The sequence below is a fragment of the Lichenostomus cassidix genome, chromosome 8, assembly GCF_008360975.1.
Source record: "Lichenostomus cassidix isolate B80296 chromosome 8, HeHo_3.0, whole genome shotgun sequence".
Lineage (NCBI taxonomy): Eukaryota > Metazoa > Chordata > Aves > Passeriformes > Meliphagidae > Lichenostomus > Lichenostomus cassidix.
Window position 1 is genome coordinate 11162270 of NC_139489.1, and position 22110 is coordinate 11184379.

At 37.7% G+C, this 22110-nt stretch overlaps 1 protein-coding gene across 1 annotated transcript in view; it reads right to left on the minus strand.

Moving 5' to 3' along the window:
• Positions 1-22110, minus strand: part of PIGK (phosphatidylinositol glycan anchor biosynthesis class K) — a 63480-nt gene that overhangs the window by 39412 nt on the left and 1958 nt on the right. The window contains exons 3-9 of the mRNA XM_085067858.1: positions 20375-20466; positions 18463-18598; positions 17123-17234; positions 16681-16777; positions 16220-16337; positions 15378-15488; positions 10701-10873 (exon numbers count right to left, since the gene is read on the minus strand). Coding sequence (XP_084923984.1) covers positions 10701-10873; positions 15378-15488; positions 16220-16337; positions 16681-16777; positions 17123-17234; positions 18463-18598; positions 20375-20466 — 839 coding nt within the window. The remainder of the gene's footprint in view (positions 1-10700; positions 10874-15377; positions 15489-16219; positions 16338-16680; positions 16778-17122; positions 17235-18462; positions 18599-20374; positions 20467-22110) is intronic.

Consider the following 22110-nt stretch of genomic DNA (forward strand, 5'->3'; position numbering starts at 1 on the left):
AAAATAATCTGATTACTAGATGAGCACAGCAGGCATAAAATGCATTAATACATTAATTATTCCCTGTTTCAATTTACATTACCCTAGTTTTACTGAGACTTCAGTTTGTCACCCTGTGCAGGTTGCATATTCATTTGGCACATTAAAGATGGTTGGATTTCCTCAGTAGGTGGGATCTCCTTTCTAATGATATCTGTATCAGCTGCAATTTCTACAGCTTTTCTCTTATGCTCACAGCAAGACACAGGCAACAGTCACATAGCAATTAGGTCTCTTCCATAGCTGCATTTTATGATATAATTACCAAGATGTAAAATGAGCTCCCCCTACCCCCATTTTTTCTTTCCAGTCTCAGAGTATCTTGTAAAGTATTTCACTTTACATTCAGAGAAAGCAGAAAGAAACAGTTAGAAACCAGCAGGAATCAATTACCTAGGATATCTAAAAACTCAACTGAGTACCTCCTGGGTGATGTACTACCATAAATAAATACCACATCAAACTACTAATCACTATTATTCTAAGACATCTCTTGCATCTATTATATTCATCCATAAAACTCACATAAATGTACACAAAATTCAATGCAGTGATAATGATAATCTTTTAAGAACTGCACCATAATTTTAAATGTTTTATATTTACTATTATCTGAATTTAAGAACAGTCATAATATGGCACAGAATTACAAACTGACTCATGCATACTCTCCCATAGTGTTAAAGAAACAATTATGTCTGCATAAAACCTCCATAGTGCAATATAATAAGAATTTTGTGATCAGAACAGAATCCTTCTGCTTGCAGATATGTACAGCTACATACAAAGACTACATTTTTTTTCTCCCACACTCCAGCACCAGCTGGAAGTGTGTCCCCCTCCATGACCTTCCCACAGCTTCCAGTGCTGCTGGAAGCATCCCCAGGAATGACAACTGGAGAAGCTGTTTTCATGAGATGGTTGCTCGTTAGTAACTGAACAGACACATCACATCAATACAAGGATTATTACTATAAAATATTTAGAGTGACACTGATGCAAACCATCTTTGAATCCATGGCATGAGAAGTCTTCCTGCCACAGCTAGCTAATACTTTCTCTTGTCCTTCCCAAATTACTTCATAAACCCACAGGTTAATAAACAGTCTAGTGTTTTTCAGTAGTGCCATTAGATTTCTAAACCACATAGAAATACTCTGATTTAAGGACAGTTTTCTATCTAACCACATTTTTTGTGTGCACATACAGTTTCCAGTTTTAAAACATTACAGCAGAGTGCAGATTTATCCATTTTACAGATTTACCATATATTTTTATGGAGACATTTGTAAAAGCTCCTAAGTATCTAGTAAGATAGAAGTCAGCTCAGAATATTTTGTAATAAAGTACCTGTTAGTAAAAACTATATCAGAAGGAAACCACACACAAAGGAAAAAGGAACTAGGACACTCTATTTGACAGCTTAGGAAGAAACAGAGGTTATGTCCTCTATGGCTGAGATTTAGAGCAGTTTCACTTAGTGGCTGTTCTGCTCCAATTCCCCAGTTAAAATTTAGACCTACAGCAAGAAGTCTTCATTCCTATTTTATTCTAGCAGGAAGTCATGGTTCAGACTCTTAAATAACCAATAGAAAAAAAAATAGTAGCCAGTGGGGAACTATGAAGCTTAAATATTATGTTACAGTTAAATTGAGATAAACCTTAGAGTAACTACAGGGTTCACTATATTCTCCCAAACTAAAAGGAGTTATAAATTGCTAACTATTTAGAGGTGAAACATTTGTCCTACTATTTAAAACACAAAAATACTACTGGAATTTTAGAGCATGTCTATGGTAACATGTCTCACTTGCAGATAACACAGAACTAGGAACCATCCAGGAATACAAGTAACCCTTTCTGATTTTTGTCTCACCCAACTTATTTAATACAACTATAATATTATAGTCAATAAGCAGTCAAATTTAAATAGTTACTGTGGAACTAGAGGGAAAACATACTCTTATCTACTCCTTTCACACAGTTTACACTTAGGTAATCTTTCTGATTGCATAGAAGATCTAACCATTTCATCCTTCAGAGCGCTGTGCTGCTCGGGAGGAAATTCAGATGGATAATCTGCAAGCCAGATTTGGCCCCCGTTTTGGAAAGCTTCTGCCAGCAGAACAGTGGCCCTGGACTGCAGTTCCAGGAAGGCAGCCATGGGGAAAACATATTGGCACCAAGCAGCCCCCACCCTGCTGTCCCTTTGAGAGCCCAGATGGGGTCTGTGCACACTGCAATGCTAACAGCGTCGTTCTGCAGGACACCACAGCCTCACTGCAGATTAACTCTGCCCCCTCTGTCACACACAGCCCCCAGTGAGGAGCACAAAGACCATCTGCAGTCTCCTTGCAGTTAATCCTCCTCCCAGCGAGGGCAGTAGATCTGCCATGCCAGAGGAGTGCAAGTGCACCAGAGCACCTGGGAGCAGCTACAGTGCAGGTATGGAATTCGGGAGGTGCATTTCAGTGTCCTCTGACAGCCAGTTTGGTTTTCCTGAGCAGGATAAATGCACCCAGCTTTGGCTTAAGAACATTCAACACCCAGGATAGCAAACCCACTTTCAGTAGTGGTTAACTTGAAGAGGATACTCAGATTCCTGATGTTAAATGTGAATTCAAATGTTTTGCAGAATAAGTACAAGAGGTAAACCACTTCTACAAAGTACCCTTCCATACATTCTGGAGCTGTATGAGTCCAAACGTCTGTTGTTTATCACTGACTGCTGAAAAACCAACAATCTAATGAAGGTTTTTTTTTAAATATTGAGATAAGAAACATAAAAAGAGTGAAAACATAACATCAATTTAAAGACTATCATCTGTTGAAGATTAATCTGAAAGATTAGCAGAGCTCTTCCTTATCTTTCAATCAAAGTCTAAAATTATATCAATACATTGCCAGTGTTTTTCAGTCTCTTCCTCTGCATCTGGTCCCTCCAGAACTGACTTTTTTGTATGTTTTTCACACAGCAATTACACAGAGAATTACACAGAATGTACCATTTTAAAATTAAAAATCCAGCAACAGAAGGCAGGAGGAAGGCGCAACATTTTTAATTGTTTCAGTTTCTGATAAACCATTCCCCTAGTAGAGGAATAAATTTGTATATCAGCTACACTTCAGCAATTTCTTTTAACCAGTAGGAAAAGAAATTTAAAATACCTATCATATAATTCAAGGAATTTATGCTAAAGCAACTGTGAATACCAGTGCTCAACATCTATTCTTCCCTACAGGAAAGGAGATTCCAGCCTCCATTGTGGTATTGCCTTCTCTTGGGAACTACTGGTTTGAACTATTCATGTCTCAACACTTGGCAGGGGTGGGAAGAAGACACATTCTCCCTCTCCAAATCTGCTTCTAAATTCTCATTCCTGCCTGTCACCAAAATGCTCAAGTAATGCTGTGCTCTCACCAATTTCATGCAACATGTACAAAGCAAAAGGGGAATTCTAGAAACAATCTGGTGGTTTCAATTTGTACCTTTTGGGAGTCTACTGATTTGAACCATTCCTGCATCCAGGAGAAATATATTTTGGTTACATTAAAAAATAGTAATTTCAGTTTGCAATAAGTTCTGGTGCTACATTACAGAATATGAACACTCCTCTACACTTATACACACAGGAGAAACTTCCAGTTCATTTTGCGAAAGAGAAATCCTGCCTGTCTTTATGTTCCAAATGGGATGAGATCTCTAGGCAGATGACTAAGGGGTTTCCAACCTTTGTAGTTCTTTTTCAATATCATGTAAAGTTGTGCCCAATTTAATTGGCAGAACAGAGATGGGCTCTCACCACTCTATGAAAGCTGAACATCCACAGTTGCCACCCTGAAAAGCAAACTGGAGCCAACTGAAATAAGTTTATTAGGATTCAAAAGATACAACATACCCAACCCTTGAACAGCTATTCCTCCAGCTCCCTATGTATCCTGCTTTCATCCAGTTTTTCCCTTTTTCCACTTCAGGGGATACAAAATATTTCACTGTGCTTCATTGCTCCTTGTTTGTTTCTCCTAGTATTTACCAATAACAAACTGCTCATGCAATCAGTCTTTTGACTACAAAAATGCTGAATAAACCCCATTTTGCACTAAATTCTTTATTTGCAGTATTACTATCTTTTCCTGAAAGATCAATCTCACCAAGAGATAATATTCTGCTGTCCTACAAATTTTATAAAATAATCTTACCAGTAGCTTGGGCACTTTGGTAGATGTATTCAGCATCTGTTTCTATAGATTTCTGATACTCTTGACCAAACACATAGAACAATCTCATATTATAAAGTAATATTAAACAGTGCTCAGCAAGCCATCTGTAAATCCAGAGCTTTATGTGATCAGAATCGCCTTTTGTAATCACCTCTAGTTTTCTTTCCATCTTTTGATGCAATTCTGACTTTCTTGCTCCCCTGATACCAGAAATTCACACTGGTCTATTCAAAGAGCTATCTGGATAGAGAAGAGATACCTGGTAATAATGCAATGCTATTTTTTTTTTTTTTTTTTGGAGTTCAGCTCTTCTTTCACAACTTACATTTCACTTCTTTGCTAAAGAACTAGGCCTCTCAGTATGCCCACTGTGCAGCAGAACTTCTCTGAGTGCAGCAGAACCTTCAGAAACAAGCAAGTGTAGGGACACATCTCAATCTTCCAGACCATCGTGCAGCTCCCCAGAACCAAAAACAGGGCTTCAGGAACTCGGATTTAAGTAATAAATTTAATAGCTCTACAGCGACAGCTTTGGTCCACCAAACACCTGACCTGAGAAAAGTCTCTCCTCTTGGGAGGGCTGGAAGATGTAGGCTGAGATCAGTTTATGGTCTTTTAATCATCATTATATAAACATGTTGTGAAGGCAGACTGTCCCTTTCCCTCCAACAGCTTTGGGCAAGACAGGAATTTTCAGATGCAGAAATTTCTGACCATCCAGAAGGTCATCCCTCAGGCACTCAAAAAGATCAAGTGCAAGCTTCTTCACAATATGACAACAGGCAAAGACTAAAAGCATTTGCATATGGCTTAATAGCTTATTTAAAAAAAAAAAAAGTAATATTGCTTGAGCCTTGGAAATTCAATATTTATGTGCCCAGATAATTTCTGGGGCATAAGGAATGCCAATGTGAGCTTGGCCACTAAATTCCAAAGACCTGAGAGTCCCACAATCACTGCTTCCAGATACCTGTTTCTCTTCACCCCCAGTTTTATCAGTCTGCTAGAAATCACACAAGAAGTGTATCCTAACAAACCTCAATGGCAGTTCTGCTACTTCTGACAGGAAGCAAATAATAATAACACAGTTTTATTGAAATTCCCATGTTATCTCACAGTGCTGAAAACATGCCAAAATTACATGAAAATATTTCCTGGTCAGACTTATGCCAAATACTACAGCTGTTTTCGTGCTGTTCTTCAGCACAGCATAGAGTACACAGCTACAGAAGAACCTCTAGGAACAGACATTAATTTTTATTTAGCACCTGGGAAGCAAAGCAAGAAGATCAAGCCAGGACCTCCATATAAATAGCACTAGAAAGAATAAAAAGCACTTCAGAAGAATGCAATTATAAAGCAGCCTGCTCAACTGCAAAAATAATAGCAGGCAAAGATCACAGAGGGAGAAGAGATGAAGAAATAATGAAACAAGATAAGAATGTTACGTACGGAAGGTGTAAAAAGGAATGGATAAAGGAAAACAAAGTAAAAACCCTAGACTGAACATCCTATGATATCTGGATATTCTCAAACTCTGTAGATGATGCTAAAATATACTAAATATACTTAAGACCTCCCACTAAATCTGCCATGCAACACTTTTAGACAATTTCAGAGTCAAGTGCTATAGTTTTTAAACAAATTTCTTTTTATTACCAAAAAAAAGAAAAAAAACCCCAAAATCTGTCAAAAAGCATGGACAAAAAATCGTTTCAAAGGAACAAAAAATACGTTGTTCAAAGCTGCTTTTTAAAATACCTTGCTAAATAGGGACTGTAATTACCAAGCATAACACTTTAGTGTACTTAGTCTTCCCAACACAAATTATACCTGCAGTTCCTTCTGATATTGTCAGTCATCCTTATTTATTTCACACCAACATTATACTACTGAGATTGTATCCTCCTATAAAATTTTTCCTTCTATAGCCTTCATACTAATTTCAGTTTTACTACCTTGAAAAGTTCTTTTACACTGGCAGGTATAGCAGTGTTTGTACATATGCCTATGTATATACTGACCTATCTTTATGCAAGCAAAGAAACTCCAAATATATTTACAAAGTACTTTAGGAAATAGAGCAATAATAATTACCAGTGTTAAGTATTGGTTCACCCACCTTCTTTAATTACTTGTAGGCTATTAAAAAACATATGGATCACAAAATCCAAACTTACCATTAAAACGGAATAAATTTGGAAGAAATTAGAGGACAATACAGTGCGTGTATAATTGAGTAGTGTTCTTCATGAAAAAAATTACGAAACCTATCTGAAGATGTTTGTGGACCTCAAATTAATAGCTTCTTGATGCCACTGGCAATTCAATTCCGATGAGTGGAGACCTGTTAACTTCTGAGCTCTTTTTCAATTTTCACATTACTCTGAAACGGAGGCACGTGCCATCTCCAGCAGGTCGCAGCCCAGTAGGAAAAGCGGAAAATAAACCCAAAACCTCCCATTATCCGGTCAGATTGCCAGCGCTCCGGAGCCATGGCGCCACCTGCCGGCGCCGCCCGGAACAGCCCGAGGCACGGAGCGCGGGACTCGAGGAGCTCGGAACTAACTCCGACACTTTTACCTAAGGAAAGCTCACTGAGAACGGCATCTCCTTGCCAAACAAACAAATTACCTACGGGTTTATAAACTGGATCCCTCCCCGCGTTGGGTGGCTTCAGCACCACACAATGGTAGCTTTAATTATTAAGCATGTCAAATAGAAAATAGCTGGTGGAAAAGAAGGGAGGACAGGAAAGAGATGGAAAGAGACACCAAGAGGCTCACACACAGAAAAACTGATTGAGAGAACATCAGCTGGTCATATTCTGCAAATGAACCAATTACTCATAATTAGCCTGTTACACAAGCATCCCCTCTAACACAAGTGGCCAATTTATTTACTTCTAGGAAAACAGTCAGCAGTATCACAATTCTTCATAACAGAAGTATTAAATATAAAGCCTAATTCTCAAAAGCAATGTAACTAGGACAGTTTTATGGGATGCTGTCTTTAATTCACTTCTTACTACCCTCAAGGGAAATATTCACCCCAATTTTTACCAACACTTTCTGCTGATATGGATCTTTTCCTCAAGCCAAGAACTGAAAAGGAAAAAGTGTTCCAACTGGCTGTAGAGTTACAATCCAAGTTTAAGAGACGTGCTCCTAATTTATTAGTTGTAACTCCCACAACAAGGCTCGTCCTCCAAAGATGCAGAATTTCTTCTACTCCTTAATGTTGACTCTTTGCACTTGCATGGGGATTTAGACAAAACATAACCAGCTGAAGCCTCAGAACCCCTAGACTGTCAGATTTTCTGCTAAAATTGGCAGCTACAGATCCAGTCAGGACCAAGGCAGCTGCAGAAAAAGCCCTTTGAAGTGAACACAGCTTAGACTGAAACCGCTATGAAGAAAAGAAACAGCAGAGGAACCTTCTCTTTATTTTTTAAAGCTTTTACTCGCAAATATTCACCTACCACTACGTGGATAGAAAGAAAATCTCTTCTCTTGGTTAATTAGTAGTTGTTCTCTGTACGAGTCTCAGCCCAAGCCTGAGGAAACTTCAAAGGCCTCACTTGTCAAATGTCACGGCATGAGCTCCACGTGAAGCTGCCAGTTCTGATCTGGTTGCACAGCTATGGCTCATGCTGGGCTGGGGAGCAGATCTGTACAGCCAAGTAATTGCTAAGCAATTGTGTAACAAAAGAACAAACTCCTATTGAAAAGATTTGGCAAAGTCACAGCAGTGGGCAAGATGAGAACTTGAACAGTCTGCCAGCAGTACAATCCTGATATATGTTCATGCCTCACTTGACAGCATCTTCTTTACTCATAATCTGTGTAATCAGTGGTTTACCTCTTTTGTTCATTTGGCTTTTAATGTCCTTATCTGCACATATGACACCTGCAGCTTTAAAACAAACAAATCAGATCTAACTCAGACTACTTAAGACTGTCTCAGAGTTGAGGTCTGGATTTCATTTCCTGGTTATGCTCCATAACACAAATATTCAGTAGCATTCTACTGCCACCAGTATGTAAAAGGAGAAGAAAAGAGGTATTAAGCTAACATTGAAGGAAGAATAGAACAGAGGACATGATTCATAGAGGAATGAAGACTTGAGACTTCATCAAATATTCAACCAATAACATCTTTACACTCAGTAACCAATGCAATACAAATTTTGATGTATTAATAGTATATATTGTGATTTATCAGTTACTTCTTGGTAAATATTTCTTGCAAACTCTTAAGGGCCCAAGTTCAATTCTGTATTACTTTCTTCTGCTTCATCAGGGCTTTCATCAATGTTGGGCATGAACAACATTAGTCATAACTAATTTGGAAGGATTATTTCACTTTTAATAAGCTTGATCAGTTCTCTCCCAATTAAACAAAAAAAGAATAAACCAGGCTGTGATAGCCCCATCTTCTCCTAGCTATTTTACCTGAGAGTGTCAACAGCTATCTCATTCCCAAAAGGCACAGAATGGTTTGACTGACACTGAGAAGGTTAAGAATATGCACTGACAGTCTTTCATTCAGGAATCATTCTTACATTAATTTGGGACAATCAGTGGTAGCACCTATTCAAAAATCACATAATTTGTGTTCTGCCTTCTCAACACCCTCAGAAATAGATGTATGCCATGTTCATAATGTTCTTTAAAAAAAAAAAACAGAGTAACTAGTTCTTGTAGATCAGACACTTCAAAACTGCATTTTTAAAAACATTAACATTTTCATTTAATAAATTCACTTCAAGCTGTAATTCTTAAATTTGTCATGGCTAAACAGAGCTGTCATATCAAAAGGTACTGACCTCAAAATTCTGTTTAAGGAATTTATTAGCTACTTCCCATCACTGTCTATTACAGCTATACTACAATTTTTCAGTACTTTTTAAACAAACTCCATACTTTCTCCTCCATTAAAAATGTATTGGCTGTAAACTCCTTCAAAATGGTAACAAGACACTGACAAAACTGAAGTACTTTTTTAAGAAATTGTACAAAGGAGAACTATTCAGCTATTAAACCAGCATGTCCCCATCCCTTCCAATTTCGCAGACTTAAGTGGAATTGCCATGATAATGTAATACAGCTTTCAGAACATCTCACAAAGATAATATTCCTCTCTGTGCATGAGTCCTCATTTCTCAACGTGCTTCCATGTGTCCAGTGCAGTAGTGTCAGGCACCAAAAATACCTCCTCTACTGGCACCAAACTAAAACACACAAAAAAAGCTGAAAATTCCAGTTGGTCACTTCCTGTTTCAGAAAAGCCCTTCAAAATCTATTTCTCCTTTCAAATGTTCACAAATTAGAAAACTGCATAGGTAAGTTTTCATCATGATTTTTGACTAGCAAAATGTCTGTTACTTGCCAAGAGCTTTTCTATTCTTCAGTGAAAAAACAAATTTAGTGACACTAAGTATTGTTCTATACTAAGGAATCACAAAATTAGCTTAAGATCTACATGGTAAGTACTAATGCATCTGATCCAGATATAAATACAGTAGGAAAGTAAAATATGAAATACACTAAACCTTGTAGGATATTTGTAATGATGAGGATCAGAGTTACTGTTATCTTTAAAATAAATAAAACTGCTACCCACTAGCATGAGCAACAGTAAACAAGGGAGACAAGAATTCACACACATTTATGTGTTGAAAAGTATTTAGTCCCTGCTGTAGCATAATATTTCAATCCTTTGTTTCCCCCTCCTACAGGGCAGTATCATCAAGCATAAAAGATGTAACAGAAATGGAAGCACAATGCTAAATAAACTCTACAGAACAAGCACATCTTCCTTTACATCTTCCCAATAGGTGGCAACAGAATCCCAAAAATACAAAGAAGTTTATACTCTTTCTTCATCCACAAAGTAACGGAAGCTCTGTTACCACTTCTATCAATGAACTTGCAACAATAATTTTAATAAAATGACTCAGTGCATCTCAGGAACAGAAATTCTCAGGACAGTATAATGTCAAAGGGCAGAGAATTCAGAGAACTAAAACAATGCATTTATTGAAAAACTAATTGTTATCAAACACCTAACTGATGGCTTATACTCAGAGCTTAGCTGGGGGGCAGTAAGCTATCACCAGCAGGAATTGCAGTAACAAAATATTTGAGCACTAAAGAAGAAACGTCAAGTAAGAAAGAAAATTCTGAACTACTTCTTTTGTTGTTGACATCCACACCTTAGTCTAAAGCAGCAGTTATTTACAAGTGTAAGGAGAGGAGTGGGCACTTTTAAACAGTTTTCAGCTGACAACTTTATCACAGCAGCAGGTCCACACTAACTCCCTCATTCTTTGTCAGAAATTACAAGAAAGCAGAGTTCCTCTTCCTAGGCAGTTAGACAGCTACTTGGTTTTTGTGGCACAAAGCTATACAAATCAAGTCTAAATAACGCCTACTTACCTGCTCTCAAAACCAGCCACGTCCCGGTCCAAGGCAACTGTCTCTGTTGTGATCTCCACCTTCCTGACGCTGCCGAAGAAGTCTGTGATCAGAACATTCTGAGGGTCTCGCTGGAACAGATCAGTTCGGTGCCCAGGTGTGGAAACACACAAGCTTTTGGGACAGACCTGAAACTGGAAACCAACATGGACAATCACATCCTGTCCCTCAGTCATCAACAGTCTCTACATACACCTTCCAAAATGAAATTGCTATAAGAGGAAAGATAAATGACACATATAACTTGCATTGATTTCAGTACAAGCTCCATAGCGGAAAAAAAGGTTGAACAAAAACATTAAAATGCATAAACATATTGATTACACATTTCTGAAAACTTTTTTCCTTACAATAATGCCACTTAAGTTCAGAAATGCTCCTGTGAAAGCCAACCATCAATTACATCTAACTGATAAATGCACAAACGTATCTCTGAATATAGATGCACCAATGCTGCTGTAACGTTCTGTAACTCACCAGTGGGCATAAATTCTTCATATTTACCAAAGGGAGGCAAGCAAAATTAACCAAATTTTGATAAGTAGCTACGTTGAAGGCTTCATAAAGAAGCAAGAATCAACATTTCGATAGCAACTTAAAAAAATCAGTCTTGTTTCTAATTTATAGTCTACAAATCAATGCAGAGTTAGGATCTTAAAATGTCAAAGGTGCTTTATGTACATGAAGTTCACAGACAACCTGTGAAACCTACAAATTAGCTATATACATTATTATTAATTTTACCCATGTATTTTGTGTACATATCAGATCCCTATATTCAGTACACACTGCAACACCTTGGAAGATAAAACCAGCACTAACAAAAGCAGATGTAACAGTGAGAGATTTGCAACAGCATTTAGAATACCTGACAAGACAGGATGCGACTTAATTACCAAATTTGTTTAATTGTTATTGTCCCAAGCAGACACTCAAGGCTATACGAATGCATTTTGGACACAAAGCCATTTTGCACAAGTCCTCCCACACTTGCCACAACACAGACCACCTGGTAACAGTGCAGGTTATGTGAGTCCTTCACATTCCAGCACCACAGAACATTTAACACAATAGATTTAACATACAGGGCTAAGAATGTCACTCTCCACATGGGTGCTCATCTTCCTTAGTCTTCAATTCCCCAAGTGATTCTCACAAACAGGTCCTTCAGCCACAGGATCTAGAGCTCATGTACCTAAATTACATCATGGGTCAGCTCTCACAAGGTTGCATTCTTATGACAAAACCATGGCTCCTAATCAGCTCATTGCAGATGCAACTTGAATTATCTCAGATTATGACTGACAAAACCTGTGAGTTTCAGGCCATGCTTCCCAGTCGAAATTTTGTGCTCAGCCTGACACAAAATGCAGGCTTTTGTTGCTTATTCTCTTTGGACAACAGAGCCCAACAGAGAGGACACAATCTACCTGGCTTTTCTTCATAGAGGACAGATTCTATCTCCCCATTCCTCCCTTCTGCTCTATTACAGTTTCTCTTTCATACCTCTTTAGCCTAAGCCTGTAAGCATATGGCATTAGGCTCCTTGTCCAGGGAGACTTGAGCTCACTTTCACCTTCACCTGAAGCACACAAGCACACATACACACTGAGTTCCTTCTTTAATGATTCCCAACTCTCTTGTTGGCTGCAATCACACAGCTGCTAAAGAAAAGATGGGGCAAATCAAAACCTTGTTATCCTCCCTGTGGTGACAATGAACTAGGCTCATCAGCATCATGCTTCCCATACAAAAGCCATTTGTTAATGCACACACAAACCCTCTGAAGTTTCCATTTCCACCAAAATGCTATCAAATTTCTCCAGCTCTGCTCCAATTAAGGGCACAAACATAAAACCTAAGTCTCTGAAGCAAACTATAAAAAGTAAGCATTTCCTTTTAATCTCACTATTTGAAGCATAAATTTACGCTGCCATTATACAAGTCTCTCTGCCAAGGTTTTGAGAATATAAATGTCAAAAAAACTGCATCAGCACTCAAAGTGGGAAACTGATACTGCACCCAACTAATTCTAATCTGTCCCACAAGAGTTTACTACCACAACATGTTGATATGAATTTTAACAAAAATACACAATGACAGTGAGAAGCAGACTTTGGGGTTAAAAACCTACCTATCCACTACCACTGCGAGAAAAGAAGGACTGCAAACCAATTATACCACAGCAGAATAACACTAATAACCAAGGTCTTCTGACAAAAAAAGGAAAAGGCAAAACTGGCTAAGTTAAACATGTTTTCCTGTATCAATTTTTCCAGTTTTTAAGTTTTTTTAAAACAGAGCTAAACAACTCCCCCAACTTTGTTATCTTGACTTTTCTTAAGAATTTAGCTATTTTTTAGAAATGTACTTGAATTTAATTTTAGAAGTTCAAACGTGTGACATTTCAATGTATTCTTTATTTTCTGGGAATTGTGATCAAACCAGAAGTCAGTCATTTGCACAGCTTTATGCTATCCCTTAGCAACACAGATGGAACAGGTGGGGAGTAGGTGGAGTGGATTATGAAAAATGATGTCTCATTCTTTGCAGGAATGCAATATCCAAATCTTAGGTGGATGTGAAGAGAAGCTGTTTCAAGAGTGGTTAGCGAAAAGTGAAGAGGTAATGGGATAGAAGCAGTGTAACAAAATACACAGCACCTCAAAAAGAGAAGACATTTGACATATCAGAAGATCAAGCAACTAAAGATCATTTCATTTCAAAGCTAGGTTGTAAGAAAGGTAAGTTACCCTGATCTTGGAAAGCATTAATTTAAATATAAAAAATCAGAGTTTTATAAGCAGTAGTCTTTGTTCTCAAACCAGCTAACACTAACAATGCATTCCAGTGCCAAAATATCTGCTATAACTGTTGGCAAAAAAATAGGTTTATATGCTTACCATGGACTAACCACATGTCATTTTGGAACTCTTGGATGAAGGCTTGAAAAGCACAGACTCAAGTCAAGCAGTCACATTTGCTGAAATGTGTGCAGGTTATGACTCAGTACATGATCACACAATGGTCTAGGCTGGAAGAGACCTTAAAGATCATCTAGTTCCACTCCCATGCCAAGGGCAAGGACACCTCCCACCAGACCCGGTCTCAAAGTCCCATCTTACCTGGCCTTGAACACAGTATCACAAATCATGATGGATTTGGGTCCCTTCTCTTCCACTCCCTGAGCAACAATCAGCAGATCAGTGCATGATATGATGACTTACATGATGCAAGGAATTTACCAGTATGGATAACCTCCCTCAGCTATTCCTGACTATTTGTCATATAAGCAAAACATAGGTGTCTTCTCTAAAGAGCTCAAAAAGTAAACTACTTGGCCAACTAACAAATTTCTACACTTTTCACAATAACCAGGTTAACATCCTGCTGGCCAGACCAGCTCCATCACTTCCCAGAGAGTCTAACACAGTAGGAAGTACTATTCTTTTTATGACCTTCTATTATTAACACAAATTAATTTTCTGGTTTACAGTGCCATTTGAATGAACAGACTAGACAAAGGTACTTACTCAATAATAAAGAACTTGCACATTCTTCTTTATCAAGATTTATTTTAAAGTTATCTGTATCCCATAATTAGAAGGTATTAAATTACAGGACAGAATTTCATTCCCATAGAGGTAAAAGAACCTTGAATCTTAGCCACTGAATCAATTCTGTATCAACATAAACACTGCCAAGTGTGGGCTGTTTAGAGAGAATTCTAGCACACGTGTAGCAGCCAGGCTAACACCATCCTCTGTAGAGAGAGAGTGGCCTAAAACTTTTGAGCAGCTGCTCCTTTTACAGAAATGAATCTATGACAAGGTGTTCTCTAAGTGGTGACTCTTGGATCACTGATGTGGCACATCAGGATTTACAGCTACGAGGTACTAAAGTATCATGTATGACTACAAAGAAACCAGCATTGAAACAGGTATAAAGGGTTAATGGAGCAAATAAAATATGGTTACTTTTTATGTCATTTCACCAGTGTATACATCTCACTGCTAGAGAGATATTTTCATTAATTTTGTCATAAATTATCTGGTTGGCTTTTTCTTTTCACTCTGTCTCTTACCTGAAATCCACAATAATGTTTGCCTCAGATATATTTAAGTACAAACACTGATGGATTTGGACATATCTTACTCTGAAATCTTACCAGATATACAGATAAATTAGTCTCTGCAGGCATTTTTGAGTGCTCAGCTAGAATTTTAACTGTTTAATCACTTTTACAAAACAACACCAATGCTTGCTTTTCCACAACTGCAACGTGTCTTCTATCCCTTAAGCTGGTTTTAGAAGCCTCCTACTATAATTTTTCACATGCAAATTCTATTGAAATGAATATTTAATGAATACTTCATTATTTTTTCAATGAAAATACAAAATCTGGCTATTTTTGGTTAATTTTTTCTGTAGCCAGCAGAGCATTTTCAAACGAAGACAATCTTTGAAGAGTTACACAACTACATTTAACAGTGGCAAAAAAACCCTCCCTCCAAAGCTGCTTCCAAGAGAAACAGCAGGAGAGGAAAAACCATTTGAAGAACCCTACAGACAAAATAGATTAGTTTTGGAACTATTAAAGTCATTAGCATATTCATGAATGTTGAGTATTCTACTTACTAGGTCATTCATATTTGTCTGACTGGCTGGATGAATTTCTTCCAAGAACTCTAACACGTAGAATGTGTATCTGTCCATAAGATGAACACCAATCCCCAGGTCAGGTTGATGCTTAAAAACAACACGCAGCAGTTATTGGGCATTTGCAGGAGAGAACTCAGTATTTCAGAGAGGGAACAGAAAGTAATAGCATGATACAAAAGTTAAGCACAATACTTTTTGTTCTTAGGCAAATTATGCAAAGAAAATGACTAGCTGTGAAGAAACTGATAAACTAAACAATGCAGTTTATCTATAAACTATATCCTGGTAATATCTATGTTTCCCAAAAAGAAGGGAACCCTATCTTAATGGCCCAGCATGGATCTGTGGACTTTGAAAATAGAGCTGGGAGAGCCAGTATATCCTACAGCAGTTCATGGGTTCAGGTAATCCTGACCTGCTGGGTTTGATCTGGCTGGGATCTCTTCTATTGCTCCTTCTGAAATTCAGCTGGGATATAATTACAGCAGGTGAAGGTTAGTGCTTAGTTTTGTTTTATATCAAGTGTAGTAAGTCCTAGATTGAATATTGCTCACACACATCTCTCAGTAATCTTCCTGTAAGATCTCTTCCTATCCTAGGCAATGCATAAATTGGCCAGCAAGCACAGAAATCCATCATTAGCCTGGTTCTTTGGGACAACACACAAAAACAAGCAGGAAAAGTACAAGGTTTGTCAAAACCACACTTTAACTAAATATTCTGTACATTCAGCAATTTTTAGTTAAAAATCAATATGATTTGTGCTTTTAACTCAGGCATTCTGCAAATTGTCTTCTGAATCACATAAATCTACTTACTGATAAGGAATCTTCTCCTACTTGGCTGCTAGCCAAGGCCATTATATTGGGTGAATAAAATCGTTCATACATGGATGCTCCTTGACAAGTATCAATAATAAACAACAATTCATTGTACCTGAAAGAAACAAAAGAGCCTCCTTACCCATTTCTACTGAAACACCATATATATATACTTTGCTTTTCAGTAACCAGGGCAGCTGGTCAGAACCTAAGAAACAGCTCACCCTGATTGGTTTTAAGATGTGAGTTTGGCCAAAGCAATACATTTGAGCAGCTCTAACTGCAAGAAGCTGAAAGCAAAAACTAAAACTCTGCTTTCTGAATGCAAACTCCTATGCAATGTTCTGAACAACTGACAGTATCAGTGCTGCAGGCAAGCAAGGCCTACCAGTAAGACACACTTAAGAGTATATTCAAGAAACACAGAATTCAATGTCTAAATAATGCTTATTTCTTACCTCCTTTTCTGCCACATTTGTTCAAAGGCATCAGCAAGTTCTACATTTGTGATTTCTTCAGAATCCTGAAATTTTAGAAAACCATTTCCACCATGGCCTGACAGAAAAATCAGAAGTTCGGCAAATACATAGGTTAGAGGAAGATATTCAGCCTGGTTGACCATTTTTCTAAAATAAGGCAAATACAATTCTTTTTCCCCAGAGACAGTCCAGAAAAAGAAAATATTAGTACAGTAAGAACAGTACACATACAGCGTTTCAACTGGAAACTATACTGGCTTAGTACTGCTTTACAGGCATTTTTTTCTTAATTAGTGTGCCATGCTAAAACCAGAAAAAATATTTTGGTCAATCCTTTTGTTCATTTGTACTACTGATGCTCTCAACAGACCCATCCAACTGAACAAGCATCAATAAATTGTCCACAGAAACCTGCAATTACCTGTCATGTATATTAGAATATTGCTTCTGTCATCAGAAAGAAGACGTTTAGATCGCGGTGTACTTGGTGGGATTCTTCCCGTTAATACACGCAAGAAATTTTCCACAGTAACCTATGAATAGAAGCATGGAGTAGTTTTCAAAATAAATATTGATCAGCTATAGGCTGGGTTAAATTAAATAATGGAACATTAAAACATGCAGTGTATCTAACCAGACATAATATATGGCATGGTATAAACTGCATAAATAGACATTTTAAGGTTTTAGTGCAGATCAAGAATTATGTGGTACCTTTTACTTTATTCCACTAACATCAGCCTGTTGCTTAATTATATCCAATAAGTTTACCACCATTATACTTTCTAAATACATTTACATTGATCTAAAAACCTGTCAGCATATAGCTTCATTCTGCCAAAGCTGCTCAAGCACTCACAAAATGCTCCAACATTAGTGTGTGTGTTACCATGGAAAAACAAAAGTTTAAATTCCCTCTGCAACTCAGGAAAGAAAAAACAAGATCAATTTAATTACATAAGTCTGAGTAATCAGGTAAGATCCATCTGAGTGGTGTCTGCAAGACATCCTATAAAACACCACTTCCTCTTTATGCACATGTACACAGCTCAAATGCCAGTAACAAATCCACACTCAGGAATAAACATGATAAAGAGAATGTAGCTCTATTCCAGTTCTGTTCCTTCACTTCTTTGTATAAAGCTTCAGAGAAATAAAGCATCCACTATATACTTAAATACAATCCAATAAACCTTTAGCAAGAATTATACAGCACTATTAAACCAAGAAACTGATGTGTAATTTTATCTCAACTGCTAAAGACACTGCCAGGTATGCAAGAATATTACATGAAGAGAAAGGTGACAGAATGCAGATTTTTACACAGTAAGTGCTTTGCAGTAATGATTAGGTTATGGCTTTTGTTTTATTTTAAGAGCATATGCTTAAAACTAGGAATTTAAGTGGATCTACCTAATAAACAATTCATTTGCATACCAAAATTTTCAATGTAATTTTTGTGTTGGCAAGATGAAACACTGAACAGCCATTTCCACAGAAATTTCAGTAATATGATTCTATTCCATTATTTAAAATAGCCAATACATTAGACATGTTTCTAGCACAATGAACTTCAAATACAAACTCAAGTCTCAAGGAGAGGAAGGGTATGCATTTTAAACTCATCAGCAGATAACAAAAGCCCAGCCCAAAACCAGAAATACGAACAAAAAAACTTCCTCAGACTTCACAGATGCTGCATATATCTTTAAACCAACACTAAAAATTAAAGACCCAGTGTTTTAATTGAAACACAGTTACCTCATAGCTTCTGTAATCCACTTCCACATCATCTCCATAGACATTTAGCTCCATGTTTTTATGACTAAACACAGTAGCTGGTTTGGGATTTCTGGGATTACATGCCATATCATCTGCCAGCATCAAGACAATGTGACTATGGAAAATAAAACAACCAAACATTTCAGCCATTCTACTTTCACATAAAAGTCAAACAGAAAGTAGAACAACAATTCAACAATTATGACAATAGCTTCAATCATTAAAAAGATTTCTGGAATTGCTAGTGAAACTTTGCATAGTTATTCCCTATTTCCTTATGAGCATCCTCAGTATCAAGAGGATATCACACACAAAAATGCAGTTGACTGTTATTTATCTACAGAACTAAGCTAGGCCAAAGATGAGCAAGACAGTAGTTGACATTAGCAACTTTAGCACACAGGCTTGCCTGGACCTAGGGTGGCAGAGCTCTTAATTAAAAAATTCAGAAATTTTTAAAGGACACTAAATCATTTCATGCAGCACCACAGAAGAAATACTAGCATGTGTACACCTCCTCAGACAGACCAATAAAAACATTATGATAATTTTTAATTAAACTTGAGGAGCTCCTGAACATTTCCCAAACCATTATACTTCATCACAACCACCCTGTGCAGCTCTGGGGCCACAGTGGGTGGACAGCCAGGCAGTAAGAGGACCTGGGGGTGCTGTTTGACAGGCTGAACATGAACCAGCAGTGTGCCCAGGTGGCCAAGAAGGCCAGTGGTCTCCTGGCATGTATCAGGAATAGTGTGGCCAGCAGGACAAGGGAAGTGATTCTCCACCAGTACTTGGCTCTGCTGAGGCCACACCTTGAGTGCTGTGCCTCAAGAACTCCAGTTCTAGGCCCCCAGTTTAGGAAGGATGTTGAGGTGCTGGAACATGTCCAGAGAAGCTGGTGAAGGGTCTAAAACACAAATCCCATGAGGAGCAGCTGAGAGAACTGGGGCTGTTTAGCCTGAAGAAAAGGAGGCTCAGGGGAGACCTTATCACACTCTACAGCTCCCTGAAAGGAGGCTGTAGCCAGGTGAGAGTCAGTCTCTTCCCCCAGGCAACCACCAACAGACAAGAGAACACAGTCCGAAGCTGTGCCAGGAGAGGTTTAGGTTGGACATCAGGAGTAAGTTCTTCACAGAAAGGGTGATTGACACAGTTTCATTCAAAATGAGGCTCCACCCAAACCCCTCCAAAACAACCAACCCCAGGAATCATAAATGTTTATTTTCAAGATGTGATTTTGAGGTTTGCTGGGAATTTTTGGTTGGGCTTTGTCTTGTCAATATTTTGAATGAAGTCTTGCAGCAAAGAAAGAAAAACAGAAAAAGTTTGTCTAAGGAAAACAAACACTCAAATCCACATAAAAATTGCTCCAAATGCTAAAAAAAGAGGCTCTCTGTCTCTCTTTCAGTCTTCTCCAATGTCTTATTCTTGACTGTAGTCTACAGCATTGCTGGCTTTTTGAGATTAACTCCAGATCTGTGGATATGGGTAAGAAATTGATCTTGCTACTGAACACAGAAATCTCAGTCACGCTGTAGTTCTTGCAGTATTTCTAAAACTGCCTCCTATTATGACTTTAATGGTGAAGACAGACTGATGCAAAAAAGATGAAAGCTCTCAGGTAAGGGCAGGACTGGTGACAGAACTTCTGAGGCAGTGCCAAGGGCACCTGTGCTTCACAGGCTGCACAGGAGAGGGGAGAGCTGCTTCTGAATGACATGCGCAAACAAAAGGCAACTTTCTGTTGCTTTCAGCCCATAGCACTTCCACAGTGCATTCCCTTAGATTTATACCCCAAAATGCATCTAAAAATTAAGTTTCAAAATCCCCTCTTTCAAAAACCAGAAAGTCGCCTTTTTTTTTTTAAATAATAAATACAATCCCTCACCTATCAGGAATGCCCAGTCTCTTGACACTTCTGTACACTGAAAGAGTATTTGCCACATGACGATAATTAAACCAGAATCGAGATGTACACACCTTGAAAAGAAAAAGAAAACAAATATTAAATAGTGTAGAAGATACAAATTGGCCTGGCATGTTGCATCAGAAGAACACAACTACAGGAATATTAAAACACTAGTAACAAATCAGAAAGAACATAGAAACACCAAGAAGCTCATTATATAAGCTATATAAATCTTTGCTGTACCAAAGCAAATAATTCTGACAAAAAAAAGTTAAAAAAAAATTCTTAGTATACTGACTCATGATAAAATTGTCATAAACCCTAACTAAATATAGGAAGTGGCACTTTAGGGAATAATTCAGCACCAGTAAGTGGATAAGCTAAATTTTTTCATTTGCTTTCTCCTTATCAAATGGAAGAAAAATCAAAGTACAAGTTCTCATCTCAATAGCAAACCCTTTCTGGGAGCATTCTTGCACAAAGGCACAAGTGAATTAATTCATGCAGAAGCCACACACAGAGGAAAATGCACTGAGGACATTTGCATTTAAGGAGTCAAATACAATAAAGTAAGAGCAAAGTGAGCTCTAGCCAAACTGAATATAAATTCTCAAAAGCCTCAAGTGAGTTCAGGTTCTACTGTTCTAACAGGCAAACAGTCAGGGCTCAGTCATTCCCTGTACTTAAATGCTCCCTAAATCTGGTACTATTCTGATTCAGAGATTTCAAAAACTTCTAAAAGATGTGACTGTAAAACCACAAAAACAGAGATGCAGGAATAAGCATTTAGATAGTTCTTTCAATGTTTCAGCTTTAAACGTAGAGATGGAACTGAGTTGTAGCTTAAGAGATAATAAAAATTCAGCCTGCAAGGATCCCCTTTTGTGTCCATCACCCTGTCACCTAGGAATTCCAAAAAAGCCCACAGGAATCAGTCCATGAGAACTTTTGTCTTTCAGCAAGATTTAAAGCTTTGAAAATGAACTGTGTCCAGTTTAGCTGAGGCATTTCAAGGTACTATCATCTGCCCCTTGCCTCCATTACCTCCCTTACAACCTAGTGGAAATAATATAGTTTAAACATAGTTACTCACACTGCAGCACATTAATTCAAGCAATTGATGAGATGGGATTGCAGTATGAGCTCAGGTTTGAAGTGCCTGATAGCAGTAAATCCCTCCCTGTTTTACTGCCTAAAAAATTTGTAGCAATTGTTACAAAACTTAACGATGAACCACTGAGAAAATATAACCAGCAGAAAATCTGTTCAGGACAGAAAGTATAGCTCCTGGACCTAATTTTCCACCTTCTTTGTGTGTTTTTATGGGTACTAATAAAAGCATCTACTTGTTAATAGTGTTAAAATAGTATGTTATAATAGTTCCAAGTTTGTACATCTTAGAATATAGAAATTATTCCTTATAATTCAATTAATTACTGTTAACTTGCCTTGTATATTGCTCAGTTTTAGTTTCTGGAAAACAAACAGCTGCTACTGAGTAATTACAACAGTGTTCTGAAACAAATTAGTCATTAAGACCTGAATTGTGATTAAGAACCAATTGTGCAGCATGATTCAGAGCTAATAAAAGGTACATGGCAAAGAAAAAAAAGAATTAGGGTAAGAACAGTTGATCTGAACACTATGTTGCCGGCATTGATTTTACTCCCAGCCTGTTACCACAAGTTGACAGATTGAATAAAAATGAGATACAA